The sequence below is a fragment of the Cyphellophora attinorum genome (assembly GCF_001299255.1).
Source record: "Cyphellophora attinorum strain CBS 131958 chromosome Unknown Contig28, whole genome shotgun sequence".
Lineage (NCBI taxonomy): Eukaryota > Fungi > Ascomycota > Eurotiomycetes > Chaetothyriales > Cyphellophoraceae > Cyphellophora > Cyphellophora attinorum.
In genome coordinates this window covers 152,324-176,460 of record NW_017253256.1, presented here as the reverse complement: position 1 = coordinate 176,460, position 24,137 = coordinate 152,324, and the positions used below count along the sequence as shown (strand labels likewise).

Here is a 24,137-nt window from a genome sequence, read left to right as displayed (position 1 = left end):
TGAGTCCACGATGCTCAGTGCGTGGTTCGAACCCGATCGTGTTTTTTTTGCCAAGGCTGGTTGAAGGCTCCGAGGTGAAGTCGTTGTGCAGATACCTGCGCTCGCGACCTAGCAACGTCGTTGATCACGTGCAATGTCTTTGAACTGCCTGCGCGTGTCATCGACAACGCATAGAGATGACCTGACGTCGCCGTCCATGCCCCTTATTTGTCGACAAAGACTCCGCACCATCGGTCCCGCGATCTCGCCCTGTTGGACCTAGATAGTCAACATGAGCTTGAGCTACGCCGCTCCAGATGTTCTCTGCGATAAGCACGCCCCAATAGAATTGAATCTTGGGACCAACTGGCAGCCTACCTTGATGGATATCCCAGACACAGACAAAATCATTGCTGCGCTCTCGATCCTTGAATTGGACCTTACTATTGGATTGAGATCATCAACAGTCAAGCAGCGGTATCGACAGCTTCTATCGAAGACACCTCGACATACATCAGCACACGCAATGCTGAGACGAGCGCTCCATACCGTCCATGCGTTCTTCACGCTTCGGTCGCTCCGCAGCAATATATTCAACGTTGCCGACTCGTACTACTTACCACTGTACAGCCAGTTGATGACGATGGTGGAGGAACTGATCATGCTGTCGATCTCAGGGGCCCCATGAGGCTTCAATCAAGCCCACCCTCACGCAACTACATTTTGGCGAACTTCTCCGGTTCAGAGCCTTGAGCGGACAGATCGATCAACTCAGCGATATGAATGTTTGTGACGCCAAAGATCTGCTGGCTCGCATCAATAGAGAGATGTGCCGACTAGAGCAGATGATGGAGGAATTAGCTTGGATGTTGCGACGTTGCTCCTTTTTACCAGGCGGACGAGTTAAGACCAAAAGGCCGCATCCGGAGAAAGTCTTGGCCGAATGGGAGCGGTGTCGAAGGCTGGGTGATCTCACGTCCGTGCAGGAGCTGGCAAGGTCGGTGTACGATCGAGAGGCTGAGAAGTCGAGAAGCCGTGCAGCAGGAAGTCGTGTCGTCTTCGCCAGCAAGGATGAAGTGAGTGGCTACCCTTGGTCGTTACTTCCGGGCAGCGCATCTCGATTGGGAGAGCTGCTTAACTAACGGGTGACAGGTCACTACTCCACCATCCGCGCAGGAGAGGGGAGATCAAGGTTTTAGGGACTCGTCGGTGTATGTTGGCGAAAACGGTTGAGACTAGGACCTGCAGCTGTCTCGATCGGTCCGTTGAGCAAGATATCGCAATGGAAGGCGTCAGGGACGGAAACGCGTGATGCAGGGCGATTTGAAGAGGGGTACAGCTTGGTACATGTATTCAGCTCTCCGGCATCATGACGATAAATGGAGTAAGTTCTAGGGCTGTGTTGTCGCTTGAGATCTCGCCAATCTGCTGCAGCACACTGGATATGGCAGATCCGGACGCGACTGCCGGTATAACATTCCAACGAACATCTCATAATCAATTCGATATGTTAGGAAAGTGCGATTGACAGACGGCAGATTACAGGTTCAACTTGAACGTTGGCCGTGGGTTCTCGGCTGCAGTGAACCCTGTACGACCCTTGAATCTCGGACCGCGAACACTCAATCAGCCTGATCCGAGCATCGTAGCGATGCCGCTCACATGCGATGCCTCCATTCTTATTGGCGTACAGGCAATGCTGGAGCCCTAGGAAGCGCCATCGGGAGCCGACTGGACACGACTGCTCCAGAAAAGCTTCCTTGAACGACGCCTGGACATGGGCCGCGGCTCGATCTGTCAAGCCCCCCCGCTTTCGCAACTTGAACATTCTAGCCTGACTACAGGAATTTGCTTTGTTGTTCCTTCCTGACGACATCGTCTTTGATGGTCCAAATCTACGCGGAAACTATGCGGCCTTCGAAGGCTGCAAAGTTCTTGCGAAGCTGTGCTGCAAGACATGACGGATGCTCACACGCAGAGTGGAACGGAGGCGGAGGCTGCTGAGTCAAAGTCTAGCAAGCGGCGAAGGCTTACTGCGGAGCAGCTTGCGCACAAGCGAGAACTTGATCGTCGGGCCCAGCGCAACAATCGCGAAAAGACCAGGAGCCGCATCGCACACCTTGAAAGCATAGTTGAAGCTTTGCAGGATCGCGATCATGATAAACTTGTGGTCCAGATTGATGATCAGAAGACGGAGATCGAGCGATTGAAGGGCTTGCTGAGCGGCGTCGCCAATATCGTCAAGGGCATCGATAGCGCCGCCTCAAGTCAGAACGGCAAAAGCGAGTACGTCGAGCACGTCAACGGCGACAATGAAGATGCTCCGAAGTGTACTAAGCGACTTTGCAAGTCTCCGGTGAAAGTCGAGGATGATGACACTTCAATGGTCGAGACACCTCAACAGTCTCAGCAGGATGACAGCAACAATGGAGCGGAGGTGGCCGCAGCTGCGAAAAGTCCCGTAGATACAACGACTATGCAACTCGTCAATCAGTCGCAGATTCAGCACGAGTCGATTACCCAGATGGCCACCTCGATCTTCGGCAATACTGACCTCGATGGGCGGATGTGGTACGTTTGTGGAGTGATCCTTCGATATATTCTCGCGACTACCACACCTGCTCAGATCGACTACGCACACGATGAAGACATTGCGATCCGAGCTGTGTTCGAGGGCTGGTCTTCGGTCGTCGAGAAGTATCCCCTCGACCGTGGCTGGCAATGGCTGAAAGAAGTCGACGAACGGATCTACTTCCATCGTTGGGCGCCTTTTCGACTTATGCATTTGCGAAATTGTCGGCTTATCTTCCTTCGCCAGATGATGCTGGGCCACACCAAAGGAGCTAAGGGTCTACCTAATTTCTTCGCGCCAAGACCAGCAGAGGAGAACATTGAGCATGATCCACTTGTCGAGTACTTCCCGTGGCCAGGTCTGCGCGAACGTATGCTCTTCCGACCAACGATGTTTGCTACCAACAAGTTCATGGACAACTTGCGCTGTGAGATTGACTTCTCGTGGGGAAGCGATCCGCACCAGTTATATACACTGGATCCGACTACGAAGACGTACACCTACTCGGACTGGTTCCACAGTCGGATCATCGACCTTAGGTGCTATCCAGGGACAGTAGACTTTTTCGAGAGCTTCCCAGAGCTGAAGGCCGACATTCCAATGAAAGATGGGACCAGTCTGACAAGGCTGCGACTTGGCTATCGCGACGAAGAGGAGAAGGTAGCGGCAGAGAGGGCGAGGAGGGAAAGCAGAGCGACGGACTGGGGTTTCAGCGACTGATCCAGCACAAAGTGAGACCATGTCAAGACCTGTCCATCTCTCACCAAGGCGGGCGACCTAAAATGCTTTGTTCGACTGGCTCGATGTCGGGTCCCTTCCGTGTATGAAGCGCTCCTCATCGACATGAGAGCGCGACCGTCGGTTCTCCGAGATTCAACCAGTGTCCAGTTGTCTCGAACAACGGTATACCGTCCCGAGACGTGTTTGTTACGCCAGTTATCGGCCTTGTTAACAACAAAGAAATGATAGCATCGTGATGTCTCGGGTATCACACAATGGAAAGGACTTTCATGGCTCTGCGGTCGCAGCATATACTCTCCTTGCTGGAGACACAACGGTTGTGGTTCAATATACACAACTCTCAGCGACCTTCTCATCAACATAAGCTGCGATAATCAAGTCAAGATGGGTACTCGCTCTCTTCGAAGCACAAGCACATACGGATCAACCAATTACGGTACAATACGCGACAGTCTTCAGCCCTGCGCGAAGCTCGCAACAGTGCTGGATTCCGCACACCCTCTCTCAGAATATACCGACACGCTCACCACGATCCAAATCCTGGCAGATGACTCCCTTCCAGACCTCATCCAGCGAACGATCAAGCACGTTGAAAAAATCGCCGAGCAGCTGATCCCAGGAGAAGATGACGAGGCGACTCTCCTCGATGATCACGATGCTGAAGACGAAGCTTTTCGTCCCACAGCGATCCTACGATTAGCCCTCACACATCTCCATACTAATGCCAATATCGCGGCTTCCAGTATTGAGCATATGACCTCGGATAGCAAGGAGACGGCGGAGCGGAAGCTGGCTGCGTTGAAAAGAGAGGTTGCGATGTGGGCGGAGATAGAGGTCAGATTAGGGAGAATTCGGAAGGACTGGGAGACTTTTCAGGTTATGGCGAATACGCGCAGTGGGAATGGTGGACTTCTGGATGATGGGAGTCGGGAATTGGATGAGAGGACGATCTTGTGGTGGAAGCAGGTAGTCGTCAGTCAGGTCGTGCGGGCGTGTTGGTGTCGAATGACTGAAGACGGAGAACAAGGCTTGCCCGAGGTCCAAGCCCTGAGTCCGGGCAGCAGCGAAGAAACCATTGGAAAAGCGATATAGGCATGCCGTCACTGAGAATGGAGAATCCCATCATCTCTCAGCCTGATTTGCCAAGCACGGGCAGAGACACAAGGCAGACGCGAGCCGGGAAAACACATGGTGGAGATCATGCTCGCTACACGAGCACTACCATCTTGATGTCTATTGGTGATACCCTGGAATCCTAGCTCACGCCCGTGAGCCAGAGCCGACTGCCCTCGGATAGACTGAGACTCCCAAAGAGAGACCCATCACTAAGCATATCTCACACCTTGCCTATCCAACGGGAGGCCGTTTCAGTTCAAGACCCGCGAAGTCGGAATCTCACCCCATTCTCGTGCGAGCGAGAGCTTGATCAGCTGTCTTCGTGCCTTCCTCACCAGCTCCGCATGATCCTCGGACCTAGACCTCATCATACACGTTCGAATGTGAATCCTCCGACTGATTGGATACCTTGCGACGGCCGAGAAACGTTTGCTGATACGAAGCAGAGATAGTACGTCGATTGGATCATCCTTCCATCCCCACGTCATATTGGCCGCCTGGTAGTAACGACGCCTGCCACGAGGCACCAAGGTATGTCGAATTAGGACTTTGACCTTTGGTTGGAGCAGATGACCGATGATTTTCTCGAGGATCTCCGTGGGCATCGCTATGAGTGTTGGTTGAGGCTTGTCCTGCTCCACGTGAGTATGGTTGCATCTGGTCGCTGATGGACTTACCTAAGAAGGTGCGACTGAGATCTTCGCCATCGTTGAGGAGGGTAGATTCATCTTGGTTTGTTTAAGGGCTTTCGGCAATGGTGACTGGGTATCGATGGGTGGTAGTCTGGTCAAGGCAAAGTCTGCCGTCGTATAGTAAGCTGGCAGGGGCCGGACGTGAGCGAAGATGTTGTCGAAACAGTGCTGATGGAAAACAGCTGATGTATATGTATAGCTTATCGATGGCCCTAGATCAACCACCCATAATCATCACAAGTGATATGCCGGAGGCACTACCAGGGTACCTGAATCATAGCCAATCAGCGTGCACTGATCTTCTTTGTCTTCGCCCTGGCCTCACGATTTCACCGTGTTGTGCTGGCTGGCTGCTCACTTGAGCGTTCACATCACCCAGAGCAGAGGAACAGCTTCACTTGTCTGGGAACTTGTTCAGCATTCTTATGACGGTGAGGCTCGCTTGAGTAGATGCAGCTTGATTTGTGGGTTGTCAATTGGAAGCAGCGGGCTTGTCTCGCGCTTCGTGGGTTATTGCTCTCTTGGCAATCGTAGATGTAGCTTGATTGTCGAGCACGGTGTTCTCGATCGTGGTTCCATGTTGGACCTACAGTGGCATCCTCATCACGTTGACATCTTGGCCAGTCCTCAACATGACAGTCCTTGGTTTTGCCCTCCAGACAAGCCTCGTTACTTGCGGACTGGCGCGTCGATGGCCGTGCTAGGCAGTCTCTTCTGATAGGAAGTTTTCAAAGCGGCTCGAGCACTTCCCGCGTCTGAGAACTTTCCCCTGCCAGCTATCGTTATCGAGATCATTGTATAATGCGTTGATTCCGTTAGACGTCGCTGCAGAAGTGTCGATGGTGGGAAACATGCCTAGCTTGAAGGTAGGAGTACCAGCAAGAGCAGGATGCGTTCAGAAAATCACGTGAGTGGTTGGAACAAAACATGCCAAGACGTGACCTCATTTCAGCCACTACCATCCAAGAAAGGTTCATTGTCTTCGAGTTCTCATCAATTTGTTCTCCTGTCATGAACATGATGCATCGAGGAAGCCTAGTCTGGTCCATCGCGAGTGGTAGGTGTGTGATAGTATGCCTGGACTGGGCCACCGCTGCTCGCGTCAACGCCACCGGCAGCATCAAAAGCCGACAACGTGCAGAATCAGCGCTCCTGCACCAAGGAAGTCAGCATCAGGATCCTGAGGAATGTTTTCGGAGGTGTGATGCGCAATCTCGATCACTACCTACCCTCTGCCTCCAATTTCAGCCATGCGCGGCCCATACTGCTGCTCACGACCCTGGCATGTCATGAGCGAAATATATGTCCTAACCAAAGTGTTGTTGTTCGCTTCCGTGAGGCCGGCGCGTCGCCAGAGCAGCCTGCGGGACTTATGTGCGCTGCGGCCGGTCATGAGGCTTCCCAGATGATGGAGGCTTGAGCGTCTTGGACTTCGTCGATGGTGTTGGGTGATGTATGGTGGCAGACGAAGCAACAGCGAGTAGAACAATCAGGCGAACAGCGAACGGTCTCATGTTAAAGTAAGTGCTCTGTCGCCAAATGTGTCGGTAGAGACGTCGCGGCGTGGCTGGGGAAACGCGTTGGAGGCGACAATCGAGTCTCTGGTCCGGCTAGTACTGCATATGTGATGGAATGGTCACAGGGCTCCTGACTGTTAGCAGCCTTTGGTTTCCAGAAACCACAAAAACCTGTGCAAGGCAGAGTCACCACTGCTTTAACGGATCGGGTCTCAGCGCATCAGGGCTGCACATTTGCTAACCCTGACGCGCTGCTATTCTGTTTGAATGTTGTTTCCCCTCGTGGGTCCAATATTCTACTTTCCTTTGATTGACAACCTCAGCCACCAAAATCACACTTCAGGAGCCCTCTGACACAACCTTCGGCATACATCCTCGCAATGGAGATTCTGCTCGGACAGTGGGTGGCCTCGGTCACGATTCCAGCCCTTACACTCATCGCGCTCAAGTTGTTCTGCCACCAAATGTACTATCCGATCTCCTCCCTGTCTTTCAGGTACACTAACATCATACAGCCGAAGCGCGCCCCGAACCTCCAATCGATGCCACGCAACGTCCTCCGCAAGATCATCGGCTTCGCGCTGCCACACAAGATCTCCATCTCCGCCAATTCTGATGGCTGTGGTTCCACGTTCAACGCCAAATGCCGCCTCCGCTGGAACGACGAAGGTAATGCGTGGGACCAACCTATCCGAGGTCTACGTCGCGTCTGCAAGTCCTTCTTTGTCCCTGCCAGCCAGGTCATCTACAGTCGAATCGAGATCAAGGTCTTGGGTATTTTGGGAGAGCACAAGCGTGAGGTCTTCTGGAAGGATTTCGCGCCGTACGTGGAGGTGAGCGAGGTGAGCGAGGCGAGCAAGCAGTATGAGAAGACGTACTGGTGGGCTGTTCATCATTTGCATCGTGTCATGAATGGAGAGGGAGCATGCTGCGATCATAGCAATGGGCGCAAGGTGTGGGACATGTGGGGAAAGGATCAAGGCTGCGCTGTGTGCTACCAGCGACGCTTCGGGGTTGTCGGTGCAATCATTCGGTTCTAGGTGCACTGCAGTCGAGCAGAACTTGCGTGGTCTTGGCCGAAAGCAACACATTGAGTGTGGCAAGGCAAACACCGCTGACGGTACATTTGCTGCAGCGTTCCACGGAGCTACTGCCACGCGACGCATGCAAGATCGTCCTAGAGCTCGCTTCAAGCGATCTCACGACTGGCTCTAGCCCATCGCAACAGCGAAGCACATTAGACTCACAGCCATGCCAGCCGTTGCTCAATCTGACATCGAATCACTCTGGCCATCAACTCAGACTGTGCTCTACTCCTTCGCAACATCAATAACAACCTTCCCAAAGAACTCTTGCTTCTTCAAATACTCATACGCCTCTCTCGCCTCTCCAAACCCAAACACCCTCTCATCGACAATCGGCGCAATTCCCTTCTCCTCCATGAACTTATTCATCTCGCCAAATTGCTTCCTATTCCCCACCCCAATCCCCCTCACCACATTCAACCCCGTGAACGCATCCCAAAAGCTAACCTTGCTAGGCTCCCCGTCCTTTTTCGCGAGAAACCCAATAATGTCTATACACCCGCCAAGTGCAGCAGCCTTGAAGGACTGCGCCATAGTGGCTTCGCCGCCGACCTCGAGGACGTGTTGCACGCCGAGGCCGTTAGGGGAGAGTTTGCGGGCGGTCTCGCCCCAGTTGGGGTCGGTGCGGTAGTTGATGATGTGCTTTACGCCGAGGGCGCGGAGGCGGTCGGCTTTGGTGTCTGAAGAGGTGGTGGCGATCACGGTAGCACCGAGAGCCAAGGCAAATTGGATTGCGAACTTGAACCGACATTAGGTACGCAATTAAATGATGGAAGGTGGACCAGCACTTACGAGACTGACACCACCAGTCCCCTGCGTCAGGATGCTCTGCCCAGCCTGCAATCTACACCCACCCAGTCCCATCAAAGCATTCCATGCCGTCAGCGCCGCACAAGGCAATGTACTTGCCTGCCTTGCATTTAAGTGCTTCGGTGCGCTGACCAAAGCCGTCGTAGGGAACACAGCATACTGCCTCAAGGGCCCGTCATTCCGCACACCCAAACTTCCTGCTCGGGACTCTGCAGTGGGGATCCCGTCCTGATAGTCGAGGAAGAATGTGTTACACACTCGATCACCAGCTTGAAACTCACTCACGTCGTCGCCGACCGCTACGATGGTGCCAGCACCGTCTGAAGTGGGAACGATTCCATCTTTGCCGGCGCCAGGATACAAGCCGAGCGGGGTGGCGATGTCACGGTAGTTCAGAGAGACGGCTTGGACGCGGATGAGGCAGTCGTTTGGGCCCAAGGCTGGGATGGGAGTGCTGTGTTGAAGCTGCAGACCGTCGAAGCCCTTCGAGAAGTCGATGGTATACTGCGATGTTGTTGTGGGATGACGAGATGCGGTGGTCATGATGAGCTGGGTGGGAGCTTGAGGGGGCTACGGAGGCGCATTGGTCGAGCGAGTATGGCAAGGACGACAACGAGGTGCAGGCATGATAGCTCAGAGGTCTATATCTGACATGTTCGTGGTCATCTTGTATGATATGAAGCATACGTAGGACATGATATCGGACCGAGTAATCGGTCCGCGAGGCCCCGATCGTCTCCTAACTTCCCCAAACTTTCGTGGCTTTCCCCAAATTTGGGGACAGCTTCAAAGACGACGCGTAACAATCCCTCCTTCATTGTCATCGACAATCTCGACATCGAGGTGGACTCCTTCTTCAACATGTGGCCAGGGCAGGTCGAGTCTGGCTTCATGGTGTGGTGCGCTGTTAAATGATCGAGGGTCGTCACAGGCTGTGTCGTTGGTCCCAGGGTATCGTTCAAGACTGGCGTGTCAGACTCCGCCGAAGATTCATCTCAGCGATCGCTTGCCATAGCCTGCGCTCCTCCCAGGACATACCCATGCGGTCTCTCACGTAGATGCAAATCCGATCACGGTCCAGCAGCCTCACCCTGACAGCCTCGCGAAATGACTTGGAGACGAGCATCAGTTCTGGCACCCTCCAGCCTTGAGACTGGGACCAATTCAGACAAAGCCCGCTAGGTCCAAGAGAATCCCTTCGAGAAGGGCCGATTTCGATCATGGCGCGACTTGGCAGGATTTCGTCAAAGATCTTCTCCAGGATCTCGACGGGCATGGTCGTGAGAGTAGGTGCCGGTTTGTCATGAATCTGTTAGCGTCCTTCATGTTGCCCTAAACCTGTAAGACTCACCCAAGCGGGAGCAGCATGACTACCGGGCATGACTGCAGCCACTGGCGTCGCTTCACGCCGGCGATAATTTTGATCGGCCGGAGGTGCAACCAGATTGAGCTTTGCAGAAAGTAGTAAGTGCGGTGATACTGGGGTCGAATGGAATGGATTCGGTATGACTATCAACGAGCGCAGCCTGCATGAAGTCACTTGAAGGTCACCTGGCAGTCTTCTCACAGAAGGCGAGTGCTGTCTTGATGTGATTGTGGCCAACGACAAGTGACACACAACCGAGTTTCGTGCCAAGCTTTTATGAGACATCAACATCGACTTCTGCCTGCAGCCCGGCCGCGACGGTGTCTACCATTCGCACCACTCCGTACCTCTCAAGAAAGCCTCCCAGGCGGACTCCAGCGATCTAGTGCATCAGACACTGTCCCAAAAGAACCGCTCAGGAGCTCACGCGGCTCTGCAAACGCTATTCGGAATGAGGTACCACCTTCCGACAATACTTAACGGTCGCAAGCTGACAGAGGCCGCCCTAGTGACCGAGAACTCTCCTCTTCGCGCCACCAGTCCGGCTTTCAGATCACCCAGGAGTACGTCCCGCTCCGAAGCATGCAGCGACGATACTGACGCTAGCCTAGGTTGCTCAAGGACGAGCCATTCACGTTCCTCGTTGGTCCAGCACGAACGCCGTTCAAGGTCCATCCGAAAGTCCTTCAAACAGTCTCTCAACCGCTCTATACCCCCGTGGCCGGCTGGGGCAAGGAAACGAACGACGGCTTCGCCGAGCTACCAGAGGTTGACCCCACCATATTCACATACTTGTGCCAATTCGCATACAGCGGCAACTATCAGGCCAACGGGGAGACCTTCGCCAGAAACGCCAAGAAGTACCCAGCAGATCCAGACAAGGTCCATTCCTTCTACTGTCACTTTTGTGGCCACGACGAAGACGACATAGACGACTTTCCTGCGTGTAATAGCTCCTGCGAAGCTAAGAAGGGTGATTACATGAGATACTGTGTTGAATGCAGTGGGGAGTACTTCAACGAGAACACCATCGGTTGTTACACCCGCGAGAGCCCTCTGGTCTGCACACGCTGCTCGGACGTTGCAGGATTCGTGACATTCGCAAACGTCGAGCTTCGAAGTGAGTTCGACGATCTCAAGATTGGGGCCGAGGTTCTGGGCGATGAGTCTACCTATGCCATCACTGAGCATGTCAAGCTTTGGGTCCTCGCCGATACTTACCTGGCCGATGCGCTCAAAGATGTATGCCTGTACAAGCTTCATCGCGATCTGAAGTTCCTGATCATCGATTCAGACGAGACACTGCGACCAGTGCTCGAGCTTGCACGATACCTCTACAGTCAAGCGGCATTCGACATATACGACAAGACCCCGGTGGGCCCCCGGCAACTTGTGCAGGCATATTTTGTGGAGCACGTGAATGATTTGCTCGAGTACAAATCATTCAAGGAGCTCTTGGAAGGTGGCGGGCGCCTGGCGACAGATCTCATTGCAGCTCAAGCGAAGCGAGGAAAGTAGAAGCCCGGCCAAACGGGTTCGAGCGTGGCTTCAAGAATGGTTCGACCGAATCAGCCATACCCCATAGCCGGTTACTCGACACTCCCATATGCTCTCCAACACGACAGTGCACGGCCCCACCGAACCTTTTCCGACCCCGATCCACCTCTACTACCGGCAAAACAACCATCAAGTCAGACAGGCGCTGATAATGCTGGAGGACGACGATGGCACTGCTTCGGGGCGAAGAGGGAGGAGATCGAAGACGTGTCGAGCAGGTCATTGCGAGAACGAAGGCCACTCTGGTAGTGGAGGTATTGTGGGTCGCTGCCTCCATGGGTGAAAGTATCTTGAATATTCTTGGTACCTAAATGAATGAAACCTTCAAGATACACGAAATCAAGACATCGGGATCAAGTTTCGGTCAAGCACCGACCGAAACCACAGAGGAAACCGCCGGAGGACCCTGCAACGCCGCGAGCCGTTCACCCTCCTTCTTCTCTTTCGCCTCCAACACAGCCTTGAAATTCCTCTGCATCGCATTCCTTGTGAACTCCTCGCCCGTAAGCATTGGATACTTCCTATTCGGCCCCTGAATCTTCGCACTCTTCCTTGGCTGATTGAAGAACGCAATACTGTATCTCTCGCCATAGAAATCACCAGGCTCGCAAGGCGCCTTTACACGATGCAGCGTCGACTTGAAGCGATCATCGGACCAGGACATTAAGAGGTCGCCGATATTGCAGATGATACTGTTGGATTCGGGGTCCGGTTCGACTTTGGTCCAGATGTCCGACACGCCGAACTTGGAGGTGGCTTCGCGACCTGGGCAGATCTCTAGGCCAGATTGGCCGGCTTTTTGGAAGAGGAGGGTGACGAAGTCCCAGTCGCAGTGGGCGCCGGCGCGGTGGCGGATGACACCGTCGTTGGTTTCGGGGGTTGGGAAGTAGTGCAGTAGACGGCCAACGGTCTGGGAGTCTGGCTCGCTGATATCGTGTGCGTCGATGAAGTAATTGTCGGGGAAGCCTAGGCCGCGTGCGAAGCAGATCATTAGCTTCTCGGAGACGGTCTGGGCTAGTCTCATGAAGTCCAGGGCTTGGGTACGGAATCCCGGAAGGGTTTCTTCGTCGAGCCAGCGGCCTTTCATGTTGGCGCCAAATTGCATTTGATAAGACTCCTTCTGATCTGCTGCTCCTGTGGAGGGCCTTATCTGGGCGTTCTTCTCCCAGCCGGCGTTGTGCGTTGCGGAGAAGGGCACTTGTGCTTTGGTCTCGTCTGGAAGAGAGAAGAAGGCTGCAGAGTTGTCGAATATGGTGTCGACTTGTTCGCGGGTAATGCCATGGTCGGTGAGACAGAAGAAGCCGACGTTCTCGGAGGCGTCGACGAGCTGGGTTGTGATCTCATCGATGCGGTTCTCGAAGTCTGCAAGTGAAATTGAGGGGACCTGGCGGTCGGAGTACTTTGTCTGGTTCATGGCCGAGGTTAATGGTGTTCGAAATCGCTGTGCTGTCAGATGGTGTGATACTGCGCAAGGCCTTTGAGGTGTCAGCCGCCATTATATGTGTACAAGGGCATAACCTAGCGGTGGTCCAGGCATAATCAGTCACCTGTGGAGGCCGCCGGGGTATCTTGTCGTACGACGGTGGATATCTCCGACACGGATGTCATTGGTCGATCGTCGGTAGAAGTGTCGCCCAACAGGCTTGTCGCACGACCTTCACGGATAGTCGGCCTAGCCAAAGAACTCTTCCAGTATGAATGCGTTTGGAAAGCCAGTGTGGGCGGGGAACACTTCGTCAAGACTTAGCTCGGCTCTTAGTTGTTCCACAGCAAGGGCTGGATCCATGGCCCTTGCAGTGCTTATCAGACCATGATCAGACCCCTCCGCCGAGATTCGGTCGGCTACGACGCCTATATCTTGAGCAGTGACAATTGCAAGCATGAGACTCAAGAGCCGTACACCCTTTGTCGATATGACGCTATGAGTGAATCGACTGAGATAGCTTATGCAGTCGCGTACCAGATCGAGATGGGCTTTGCGGACGTTCTGCAGTTCCTGGTGCTTTGCATCAAGTACTAGAACGATAGCAGCAGAAGCACAGAAAGCCTGAAAGGTCAGTAAGGCTAACCCAAGAGGACGAACTTACTTGATCAATCCATATGATCGGTCCCCCATCCGCGTTGTCCTGTTTCGCTTCGTTGATAATGGTCTTCGCGGCGGCTGTGCAGGTCTGTCTGCTAAAGGCAAATGTAGGATTGGTGAAGCTTCGACCAAGGAATTGCCGGTGGATCATGATGACTGTGATGTCAGTATGAGAAGGCAGGTCGCCAATGTAACACAGGCAGTCAAGAACATAAAAGCGGAGACAAGCTCGGCGCTGTCTGCGGCGATGCTTGATGGCCTGGTCCAGCCACCAGAGGCCTTCCCAGGACACAAGCATGACGGCTGCACTTACTCTTGTGGGAGAAACATATTGTTAGGCTGCGTCGAGCCCAAGGCACGAAATCTTGCCAATCCGGATCGACAGGCTCTGTCACGTTGAAGTAGATGGGCCGCTGTTTCGTTGCCAGATCTCTCATCTCTGCATCGAACTCGATAACACGCTCGTACCGGCTCAGCAAAGTATGTGACAATGCGAGGGCTTCCTGGAGACCGGCCAGCAGACGTGCAATATCATACAGATAATTCCCATAACTCACATACGTCGGAATATGGTCCGGCACAATTTCCATGGTGATGAAATCTCTGTTAGCAGGCTTTATACTGGTCGAGAACAGTGGGTTGATGCTGTAACCATCATTACTAGGTGCGCTGAACCAATCCTGAGCACACAACTGTGACCAGAGCCTCCGACATGTCTCACGCTCGAGCACCTCCTTCCTATCATCATCGCGCGAACGAGATGTGATGGTGTCCGTGGAAGGCTCGAGGCTAAGTCTGTGAATGCCGAGAGACTGTGCGATCTTTGTGGCACAAGCCAGTAGGACAGCTTGCTTGCTCGAAAGCCCGAGCGTATGAGCCGACACCGTCAGGGTGGCTATAGCCTGGACAGACTTGAGGCTGTATTTGGCAGTGAAGTCCGCTGCTTCGAGACACTTCACCGTGGCGTTGTACCATCGGGTGGCCTGCTTCGCAACGTCCACCTTGCGAAAGCTCCAGTAGGCGAGCTGCTTGTCGTTAGCACAGATGATGCTGCCAGCCAGTATCGCAAAGAGCAAAGCGCTCCACGGTGGGTCCATTTCAATTGCCACATTGGCCCTCTCGGCAACGACTCGGGTATGTAGCTCTGTCCGGAACGTTGGTCCGTGATAGCAGCCATGATACCAGAGCAGGCTACGCTCGTGGAAGCGGACTAGCTGCCAGATCATGGGTAAGGACGGCAGCTCAAGCTGCAGAGTCCCAAAGTTCCCTGCATCGTGAATAGTACTTGACGGTGCTGTGAAGGCCAGTGCAGTGTCAAGGGTGTTGCCCGGTCCAATGTGTCCGTGAGGGCTTGCCGCATGGGAGATATCGAGTTCGTTAAGAGACACACGCGTTCCTGACTTGGACAACTGTTGCAGCGCATCCGGAGCGATTGCTTCGTCGTGTCCGACATTCTCGCTCGAGCTCCGACGCGTTGAGTTGCTTGAGCGGGTCCAGACACGGGTGCATCTGGATGCGACGCCCCGTCTCACACAACGCCCGCACGCAGGCAAAGCCTTGTCGCACTTCTGTCGCCTGATTGAGCATTCTGTGCAGGTCTCGCGCTGCTTCGGCATCCGCAAATCTGGGAACAGCGACACTTCGCTGGAGTGTTGGCCGAGGAGTCAAGTGTCGTACGACGTGTGGAGCTGAAGATAACGTTATCGGTCGCCAAGAGACAGCTATCTTGGCATGGAGCTCTCTCCGTTGCGTATCATGGTAGTACAACTCCGCCGACTTCTTAGGATCCTTGATAGATAATGTGCTCTTCTCGATTGGCTTCAGCTCTAGGCCGGCCCCGATCCAAGACCTCAGCCTTTCGATAAGGGCCGCAATGCTGCGCTCTCATGCGAGGGACGATTCCGCTATGTCCAGAGATGCTATATCTGCGGGTGTCCCACGGGGCATGAGGTACCCGTCGACACCTTCAAACACGCTGCTCGCATCTCATCATGCTGTCTCTCAATCGTCTCAAGGAGGGCGCGCAGGCCCGCACAAAGCCATCAGGATGGGTGTTGCCCAAGCAGACGAGCTCTGTGGCACCACCACATGTTTGGACCAATGCAGATATGGTATGGAATCTCACCCTCAACACGAAGCACTTTGCTGATTCTGCTAGGACCCCGTGCCACCTGAGCGTCGCACCTGGACTGGATGGGTCTTTGTTCTATACTGGTTCTCGGATCTAGTGACTGTTTCTACGTGGTCAGGAGCAAGCTCTGTTGTCGCCGCCGGATTGTCCGCTAAGGATGCCATTCTGATTGTCCTGCTCGCGACACTCTGGAACGCCATCCCCACAGTCTTCAACGGAGCTATTGGCGCGACTCTGCACATCCCTTTTCCGATCGCGGCACGAGCTGTGTTCGGCCTGTGGCTATCGTATTTCGCCATAGCGTCGCGCTCAATCCTGGCCATGTTCTGGTTCGGAGTCAACACCGCCGCTGGTGGACTCGCTGTCACACAGATGATCAAAGCCATCTGGCCATCCTATGGTACACTACCCAACCACCTCCCGGCGTCGGCTGGCATCACGACACAGGGCATGATCTCATACTTCCTGTTCTTCCTGGTCCAGCTGCCATTCATTTTCATTCCGATGCACAAGCTGAAGCCCATGTTCTTGGCCAAGACGATCGTCATGCCGCCCATGGTCATTGCTATGGTCGCATGGATCTGCGTCAAGGCGGATGGCAACGATTTCTTCGACGCACCCTCTAAGGTCACCGGAAGCGCGAAGGCATGGCTGTGGCTGGCAAGTTTAACATCCGTGACAGGCTCGTTCTCGACCATTACTGTACGCATCCTGCTGCTGGCATCTGCCTAATCATCGCTAACAGGTTCTAGGTGAACATTTCAGACTTCTCTCGCTTCAGTAAGAAGCCAGGGAGTCAGATCTGGCAGCTTCCAGTCATTCCTCTTTTCAAGGTATGGATCGGAGCTTTCGGCATCATCAGTGCTTCTGCATCTGCCAAGATCTGGGGCCAACCCCTGTGGGTAAGTGTACAGCGGCCTTATCAAGTTTCCTCATCCCTGACCAAGACTAGAATCCTCTCCTCATCATCGACCATTGGCATGGATCCTCCGGCGGTCGTGCTGCGGCGTTCTTTGCATCAGCCTGCTGGTGTCTTGCTCAGATCTGTCTCAACCTTTCGGCAAACTCGCTCAGCTTTGCCAACGATGTGACCTCGTTGTGGCCGAAATATATCAACATTTTCCGAGGCCAACTTATCTGCTTCGTCCTTGGTGGCTGGGCTCTCTGCCCATGGCTCGTCATGGCCTCAGCTCAAACGTTTCTCAGCTTCATGTCTGCGTACGCTATCTTCATGGCACCGCTTGCTAGCTTGCTCCTAGCCGACTACTGGATAGTGAAGAAGAGACGCTACGATGTCCCGGCCTTGTACGATCCTGATGGGATCTATGGTCGCTGCAATTGGAGGTCTCTCGTCATTCTATGTGTGGTCATCCTCCCACTTATGCCCGGCTTGGCACAGCGAGTCACTCCGAAGAGCGTCAGTATACCGGCAGGCATGAAGAATCTGTTCGCCATCAACTACATGTACGGCTTTGTCACAGCAATGGTCCTGTACCTGATTCTCAACTGGATCTGGCCAGACAAGAAGACTTTGATTCCTTACACTGTTTATGGCACGCCAGTCACTGGTGTCGAGGTGGATCAGGAAAGCAAAGCAGGAAGCGAGAGCCCTGTTCCGAATGGTGTGAAGAGCAAGGAGGCAGAAACCCACACCACTGCTGTCTAGACTGAGAGATCAAGCTGGCAGTGGGAATAAACTCTACTGCAACGGGAAAATGCGGTAGCATGAGACCAATGGCGAACAAACGCTAGAGCTCGATACGTGCCGGTAGGATCGGCGTCAGTATAGAGGTGCTCGACGTTAACATTACACGCATAGCCTGCTCTGCTTCTCCTTCAATGCATCCTGTCTGCACCTAAACTGTCGCGTCCGAGCTCTTTCGTCAGGCCCAGGTAAAAGCCTTTAATGTATAGGCACGTGCGACGATGACATTGATGACGGTAACTCATCCTTGGCCGAACTTGGGCGATATCACACCCTGTGCGGTACGCGTGCTATCGGCCGCCGTACAGGCACCCTGCTTCTAACGTTTTGCCTTGTTGACGCCTTGTTACCGTGACGTGTTGTAGTCAAGAAGGCAGACTTCACTTCCATCGTGCTCACGTCGCTATGTTGCCTGTTTGATACCCTACGCTGTTCAGCGAATGTCGCTGGGCACGCTACTCGAAATCTACATCCGCGTCGCTGACGAATGCACTCGGAAATGAGAAGACGTTTCAGGATGAGCGATGCCCAAAGTCCTGGACAGTGATCATCAGTTATCGATCGTAGTCCGTCGCTCCATCTCCTGTCAGAAATCCTCTCTACGACGGCGGAGCCATGGACGACATCCGCACTTACTTCACAAGCTCGCCTATGAGGCCCTCCCCAGATACCAGAGGCACCATTCTCACATGTCCTTTCTGCCCAATCAGACGACGTGACTTCGACGAACTCGAGCAGCACGTGCAGACTACTCACTTCGATCAGATCGAAGCACCTCCTGACAGCAAGGACGGCCAGTCCGATCTCTCAGACGCAGAACTCGCACAGCTCCTGGCGTTTGAGGAAGCAGGTATTCCAGCCGAGCTAGCACAAGAGCAGCTCCTCAGGGACGCGTCGACATCAACGCCGAACAACGACTCTGATGCAGATCTATGGATTGACTGCTTCTGTGGTGAACGCATCCTACTGGAAGAGATTGACATGCATTCCGATATGCATAAACTTGAGTTCGAAGACGGAGAGGGGCCTGAGGATCATAAGTCGAGCGCGGCATCTTCGTCCAACGGGTACTCATCAACGTACTCCGATGCTCCAATCGCTCCTCCTCAAAGCCTGTTAGCCAGCCTGCCCAACGGAGCCAAGGCACGAAGACTGGGCAAGTCCGAGCTAGGACCTTACGCCTATGAGGACCGCATGCCTAATTGGCTGCACGAGATGCTCAGCAATAACGTCGGCGTAACATTGGAAGAAGTCCATACCGGAAGCCGAAAATATCGATACTCCGCACTCGCCAACGAGACATCATTGCTGATTCCCAAACTGCAAGCACTGTCTCGAGCGGACAATAGCGTCATCAGATCTGCCTTCTGCAAACCTGTGGTCAATCATGTCAGCAAATTGCCCAAGGAGGGAGGCTTCTGTGGCTATCGAAACATTCAAATGATGATCTCATATATCAGAGGAAGCCATCTGCAGGACAAGTCGCGCATGTTCAAAGGCAGCTTGCCGACAATCTTCGAGCTACAGCATGCCATCGAGTCTGCATGGGACGCTGGCTTCAATGCAGTCGGCAGGGTCGAGACCGGCGGTATCAAGAACACCCGCAAGTACATCGGAACATCTGAAGCATCAGCACTCTTTCAATCGAAGGGAATCGCGTGCCGAGCTGAGAGCTTTACGGACACCAAAGGCTCGTCTGCTTGCGACGCTATGCTCGCTTGTATGACGGACTACTTCTCGAAGCGCTCGGAGGGTCGGACAAACCTCGCCCCAGTCTACCTACAGTACAAAGGTCACTCGCTGACATGCGTCGGCTTTGAGGAGGTAGCGACTCAAGACGGAACGGACACGAACCTCATGATCTTTGACCCGATGTATCGCATACCGCAGGGACTGAAGAAAATGTCGGTCGACGCATCGAAGCCGGAATCGAAGTTGCATTTTCTCAGGGCGTTTAGATACCCGAGACAGAGGTTCAAACGGTTCAAGGAGTTCGAGCTACTATTCCTGGACGAGTAGGATCCAGTGTAGCATAAGCAAGGGAGCATCAGAGCTTCAGACATGGACTCGAGCATGGCGGACGGCGTTTTCTTCCGTCATATTCCTACTGGTGAGCAAAGTACTCACAGCCAGCGTACCATGTCGGCGACAGGGTCACGAAGCAATCATGATTCGTCTTAGAGCCCTGACGCCTCCCAAGGTTCTGTACCAGTGTGTTTCTTTCCCCGTTCCCGCTTGCTGACTTCAGAACCGGTTGGATTACACAGAGGCCGCCGGAGTGCCTGTCCCTCGAGCCTGAACCTCGCCGTAATACTCTATCATCCGCTCTATTGACGGGGCGAACTGTTCACGTAGTCCCGATCGAATCAAAGTAGTCGAGCCATCTTGCTCTGTTCTCGAGTATGGAGTGGAGGATTTCGACTGGCATACCTTATTGCTGAGTTTCGGCTCGGTCCTGTTCTGTGTCGACTGTCAACCTCGATGGTTCAGAGATGATATCAAGTCGACCAACTCACCCAGTTTAGACGGATGGGGACCTCATGGCGCTCTGTACTTGCTGACATACTGCTAGTTCTCTGAAGGATGACTAAGTGTTGGTTCAAAGTGATGAGCTCAGTAATGCAATGCTGCGATATGAAGTTGTGAATGATGTATTCGAACTCGGATCTATATCAGAGTGACGATTTTGAGATGATTCGAGCTGCTCCTGCTTCGTGCATCGTAGCTCCACAATTGCCTGCGAGAAATTCCGTCCACCGTCGTGACTTCTAAGTCAGGTTATGCTTCTGTCATTGCCATGGCAGTCGCTACGAATCAAGTGCCTTCCAGATCTGTCTAATGTGTTTCCAGACGTTGCCTGATCGCTTACTCGCAATCTTTCATTAGGCCTTGCCTTCCTAATTGTTCGTTGCCAACCTCGCCAAGACCGCCGCATCACTTCCAGCCAACTGAGCAAGGCTCTCTAATGCGTTCGTAAGTTCGGAGGGCGTAGTGATACGAGCCATCGGTCGCGATTGATGCAAGGCGCATAGGTACGCCCGTGTGTGGAACGGCATAAGGACGTAATCTTCGGAAACCTTCTCAGCGGTCGAAAGCCCGGAGCTGGTCGCAGTGTGAATTCTGATACGTCCTTTAACGATGGGACCGATGATCTGCCACATGCTCTCGGACACCAACACCAGATCCTTGACCCACTCTGGCGACCAAAGAAGCCGTGACGTGCCGTCCACGCCGAATGTACCATCCTTCACCGCAATGACGTCGATCTTGTGGGGAATGGCCCTACAGAAGATGTTCTGGATGACTTCGGCAGGCATGCTCGTGAGCTTTGGCTCTGGTTTATCCTGTATACAGTCAGCAGCTATTCAGACAGCGGTGAATGTGGCGATGGTACCCATTGCGGTGCGGCGTGAACTCCAGCCATTGCCAACCAAGGATCGCAAGCCTCGTTATGTTCCGAGAGCAAGCGTGACCAGTGACGTGTCGGCGTCTGTGTCGTGATAGCAAGGTCGAGTTGATAGTCGTGCTCGTAGTGTGAGATGGAGAGAAGTGGGCGAGGGCAAGCGAAGAACGATCGTTCTAAGTCACCATCAGTCGTGCCAAGAAATGAGGCACTTCGTTACCATGGTCACTTCACCGACTTCACTTCATTTCCGAGTGCCTGTGTAGCTCAAATGTTGCTGACCTTGCGCTGAGTGACTGAGTATTGTTGCCGGTTCTGCTTACAGACATCCGCATCTCAATTTCTCCAAGCAACACCCTGACTCCTCAACAAGCTCACCATACCAATCGGCAGCACCCCATTGTCCACAATATTCAGTCCGCCGAATTTCCTCAGTATGCCAGGACCATAGACGCCCAAGATCCATTTCCAGTACGCTTCCATACTCCACCAGTTGCCATTAATGCCACACTTGCCTTCTTGACCGACCACGCCGCCAGTATCCATGAGATTCAGCGCGCTCATCAGCTCTGTGCTGATGCAGATGTCCTCTTCGTTCGGCCGCTGGAGCAAGTCTGTGTACGTCGCAGCTAGTCCATGTGAGCCATGCGTGGGCATGAACTCTTCCCGATATCGTGTGAACTCGTCGAAAGAGAAGAATGTATCCTTGTCCTCCGGCGCCCATGTGTTGGGCGAATATCGATTGGCTCTGCCATCGTACTTTGTAAATTTCTGTTTCGCATTGCGATATGCTTCTCGTTCGCCTTCTATGAACTTCTCTATTGCCGCTTGCGGGTCTTTGCTGACGTTGTCACGCAGCTGCAAGAGCAGCACGAATGGGTTCCGCAGCTCCAGTCCACCGAGTGCACTTGGGAAGAAGATGTAGCCCTCGGGTATGTTGCTTATGTCGAAACGTGTGGCTAGTGTCTGCTTGAGGTATTCCACCACGCTGCAGGCAGTACTGTCATCAAACAGCTTTCGCTGAGCCTTCTCGAGGGTGGAAAGTACGCCATCGATGTGTTGCTGGCCAAAACAGTTTGCGGGCTTGCCGAAGTTGGTCGTGAAGAAGGTGTTGGCGTAGGCATTCCAGGCTTCTATCCACGAGAAGATAGAGCTTGTCTTGGCGTTCAGTTGGCGATGCAGCTCGTCCACATGGCGCTCGACCATTTTCTGATCGATCTCAAATCGTCCTGATGAGCTATCAAGCGTGAGGAAGCCCCAACGGATATCTCCTGATGGTAGATCGTCGCCTACTTGTCCGGCTTGATTACCTGCTCGGACGCTGCCTGACTTCTTGAAGTCAAGTGTCAAGCCCATCACAGACGAGAACTCTCGGACGTCTTGCCAGGCTTGGATCGTGGCATCATGATTGGAAGACCAGAACCAGAAATCATCGTGTACCCTCCACAAGTAGCCGCCCTCGGTCCTCTGATTAATTCTCAGGTCCAGACAGAAGAGGACAGCCTCACCCAGCATATCACTGAGGGCATGGGAGCCAGGTACTCCGCGCTTACGGTGATGAACGGTATCTTCGTCGGCAAAGCTGAGTGGAGCCTCCAGGAAGGTGCTGAAGAACTTCAGCCATCGAGTCGAGACCCCAAGATGCTGCATCACCACAAGAATCGTCTTGTGTGGCAGTAGTGGGTTCCATCGCTCGTATCGACCACGGAAAGCCGATAGATTGCCATATAATTTTGTATTGAGCAGAACCTCCGTGCTGAGCAAGTGCAGCAGAACCTGCCTGGCTTCTGTCACGTTCTTCGGCTTCTTGATGCCATCGTACTGCTCTGGATCTGCCTCATCTCGAGTCCCGAACCGGTTAGCCTGATACATTGCCTTCCGCTTCTTGTTCTGTTGGTTGAGCATCATCAGGCCCATCTGGTGATCCTGCAGACTGCCAGGTGCTTGAGGCATCGGAGCCGATCTTCGAGCCATGGGTGCCGCCGGCGCCTGTACCATCTGGGCTTGCTGTTGCATCATTTGCTGTTGTGCCGCCGGCTGCGGTGCTGGCGCACTGAACTCCGCCTCGACTTCACCTTCGTGCATTTCGTTGTCCTCGGCCTCAGAACGCGGCAACTGACTCATGAAGTATGCAGATCTCCAAAATCCCAAGCGCTTCGCATTGAGGCTGTCATTCGTGTTTTGAGGCCCCAGGAAGTACTCTCGTCGCTTGAGAGCCATTGGCGGGATGTTCTGTGAAGAATATCGCCACACTCTGTCGGCGTTGATGAATTCGGTGAAAGCACCACGAAGGAATACAGACCACTTGACACCTATGTATTGAAGAAAGATAGCCTGCAGCAGGTCCTCATGCATGACGAAGGTGATGTGTCCCTGAATCTTCCGCTTCTGCTCCAAAGGCACCCTATCTCCCCACGACCAGGCGTCTAGGGAGGTCATACGCAGATTCAAGACGTCTGCCAGCTCGTTCAGTATGATGGCATTGGAAAGAAAGTCCCGCAGAACATTGCGCTTGTCTTCGGTGAGCAGATCTGTCTTGAGAAGTCCTTTGATGACCCACTTGAGCACAGTCTCGTTGAACTGGTCCGGCTGAGACAGCTCATTCTGAAATGATGTGATGCTACGTTTGAGGGCTTGGTGTGCTTTTGCCATGTGCTTGCCGTCGCCCGGGTCTGAAAAGAGCTCCCTCAAGTAAGCCTGTATTCGTGGGCTATCAACATCGGCCGCTTCGAAGACATCCTTGGCCCAGTTCTCGCGAGCCTCCATCATATGTTTGGTCTCCAGTTCTTCGAAGTCTGACATGTCCAGGTCGACATCTGGTTCTTGCTTGATACCCGTCTTCTTCTCTGCCGTCAGCCACTCAGTGACGAGCTGGGCATACAACGATGCATACTCGAACCGAGCAGACTGGACGGCAAGCTGTTGATGCAGGTCCTTCTCCCACTCGTCAAGCATATCTGACGAGACAGAAGGATCATATCGTGGCTGGGCAAGGAAGCGATCGAGGTTAGACAGCTTCTGCTCTAGCTCATGGTACTTGCTGCTACCTTGAACAATGCGACCTTCGGATGACCTGATACCAAACAGCTTCTTGACACCATCGGCGAGGACCTTCAGCGCGTCGACCTTGCTTTGCTGTTTGGTAGCATCTTGGATGAGTCGTTGCTTGAGTTGATGAAGGTGGACCGTTTCCGTTCGAGCTCCAGTAGCTTTGCATCAACGATGGACTGTAGCGTCTCGGAGTAAACGCCACTAGCTGAAGTCGCCATGTTGGGTGCCCTCTATGGCGACGAGGTGCAGTCCGGCGGCGACAACAGCAACGACAAGGTATGGGGGAGGGCTTTGACAGGACGGCAAGCTGTAAGAAGGCAGTGTTGCGG

At 53.6% G+C, this 24,137-nt stretch overlaps 9 protein-coding genes across 9 annotated transcripts; 5 read left to right on the top strand and 4 right to left on the bottom strand.

Moving 5' to 3' along the window:
- Positions 1 to 1,936: 1,936 nt before the first annotated feature.
- AB675_11814 (uncharacterized protein) lies at positions 1,937 to 3,271 on the top strand (the record flags this gene model as incomplete). The annotated part of the gene is made up of 1 exon (XM_018140692.1): positions 1,937 to 3,271. The coding sequence occupies one exon, from the start codon at positions 1,937 to 1,939 to the stop codon at positions 3,269 to 3,271; it is 1,335 nt and encodes a 444-aa protein (XP_017996720.1).
- Positions 3,272 to 3,676: 405 nt separating this feature from the next.
- AB675_11813 (uncharacterized protein) lies at positions 3,677 to 4,384 on the top strand (the record flags this gene model as incomplete). The annotated part of the gene is made up of 1 exon (XM_018140691.1): positions 3,677 to 4,384. One exon carries the CDS (start codon positions 3,677 to 3,679, stop codon positions 4,382 to 4,384), a length of 708 nt encoding a protein of 235 aa, XP_017996850.1.
- A 2,613-nt stretch (positions 4,385 to 6,997) lies between these two features.
- Positions 6,998 to 7,657, top strand: AB675_11812 (uncharacterized protein; the record flags this gene model as incomplete). The annotated part of the gene is made up of 1 exon (XM_018140690.1): positions 6,998 to 7,657. One exon carries the CDS (start codon positions 6,998 to 7,000, stop codon positions 7,655 to 7,657), a length of 660 nt encoding a protein of 219 aa, XP_017996828.1.
- Positions 7,658 to 7,927: 270 nt separating this feature from the next.
- Positions 7,928 to 9,788, bottom strand: AB675_11811 (Zinc-type alcohol dehydrogenase-like protein; the record flags this gene model as incomplete). The annotated part of the gene is made up of 3 exons (XM_018140689.1): positions 7,928 to 8,440; positions 8,495 to 8,977; positions 9,603 to 9,788. The coding sequence occupies 3 exons, from the start codon at positions 9,786 to 9,788 to the stop codon at positions 7,928 to 7,930; spliced, it is 1,182 nt and encodes a 393-aa protein (XP_017996813.1).
- Positions 9,789 to 11,799: 2,011 nt separating this feature from the next.
- On the bottom strand, positions 11,800 to 12,849 carry AB675_11809 (uncharacterized protein; the record flags this gene model as incomplete). Its single annotated transcript, XM_018140687.1, has 1 exon — positions 11,800 to 12,849. The coding sequence occupies one exon, from the start codon at positions 12,847 to 12,849 to the stop codon at positions 11,800 to 11,802; it is 1,050 nt and encodes a 349-aa protein (XP_017996803.1).
- A 258-nt stretch (positions 12,850 to 13,107) lies between these two features.
- Positions 13,108 to 14,615, bottom strand: AB675_11808 (uncharacterized protein; the record flags this gene model as incomplete). The annotated part of the gene is made up of 3 exons (XM_018140686.1): positions 13,108 to 13,482; positions 13,523 to 13,674; positions 13,832 to 14,615. The coding sequence occupies 3 exons, from the start codon at positions 14,613 to 14,615 to the stop codon at positions 13,108 to 13,110; spliced, it is 1,311 nt and encodes a 436-aa protein (XP_017996822.1).
- Positions 14,616 to 15,509: 894 nt separating this feature from the next.
- On the top strand, positions 15,510 to 17,315 carry AB675_11807 (putative permease; the record flags this gene model as incomplete). Its single annotated transcript, XM_018140685.1, has 4 exons — positions 15,510 to 15,629; positions 15,677 to 16,351; positions 16,402 to 16,551; positions 16,602 to 17,315. The coding sequence occupies 4 exons, from the start codon at positions 15,510 to 15,512 to the stop codon at positions 17,313 to 17,315; spliced, it is 1,659 nt and encodes a 552-aa protein (XP_017996840.1).
- Positions 17,316 to 17,969: 654 nt separating this feature from the next.
- On the top strand, positions 17,970 to 19,373 carry AB675_11806 (Zinc finger with UFM1-specific peptidase domain protein; the record flags this gene model as incomplete). The annotated part of the gene is made up of 1 exon (XM_018140684.1): positions 17,970 to 19,373. The coding sequence occupies one exon, from the start codon at positions 17,970 to 17,972 to the stop codon at positions 19,371 to 19,373; it is 1,404 nt and encodes a 467-aa protein (XP_017996713.1).
- An 878-nt stretch (positions 19,374 to 20,251) lies between these two features.
- Positions 20,252 to 24,026, bottom strand: AB675_11805 (uncharacterized protein; the record flags this gene model as incomplete). The annotated part of the gene is made up of 4 exons (XM_018140683.1): positions 20,252 to 20,698; positions 20,749 to 20,933; positions 21,141 to 23,887; positions 23,944 to 24,026. 4 exons carry the CDS (start codon positions 24,024 to 24,026, stop codon positions 20,252 to 20,254), a joined length of 3,462 nt encoding a protein of 1,153 aa, XP_017996745.1.
- Between the last annotated feature and the right edge of the window lie 111 nt (positions 24,027 to 24,137).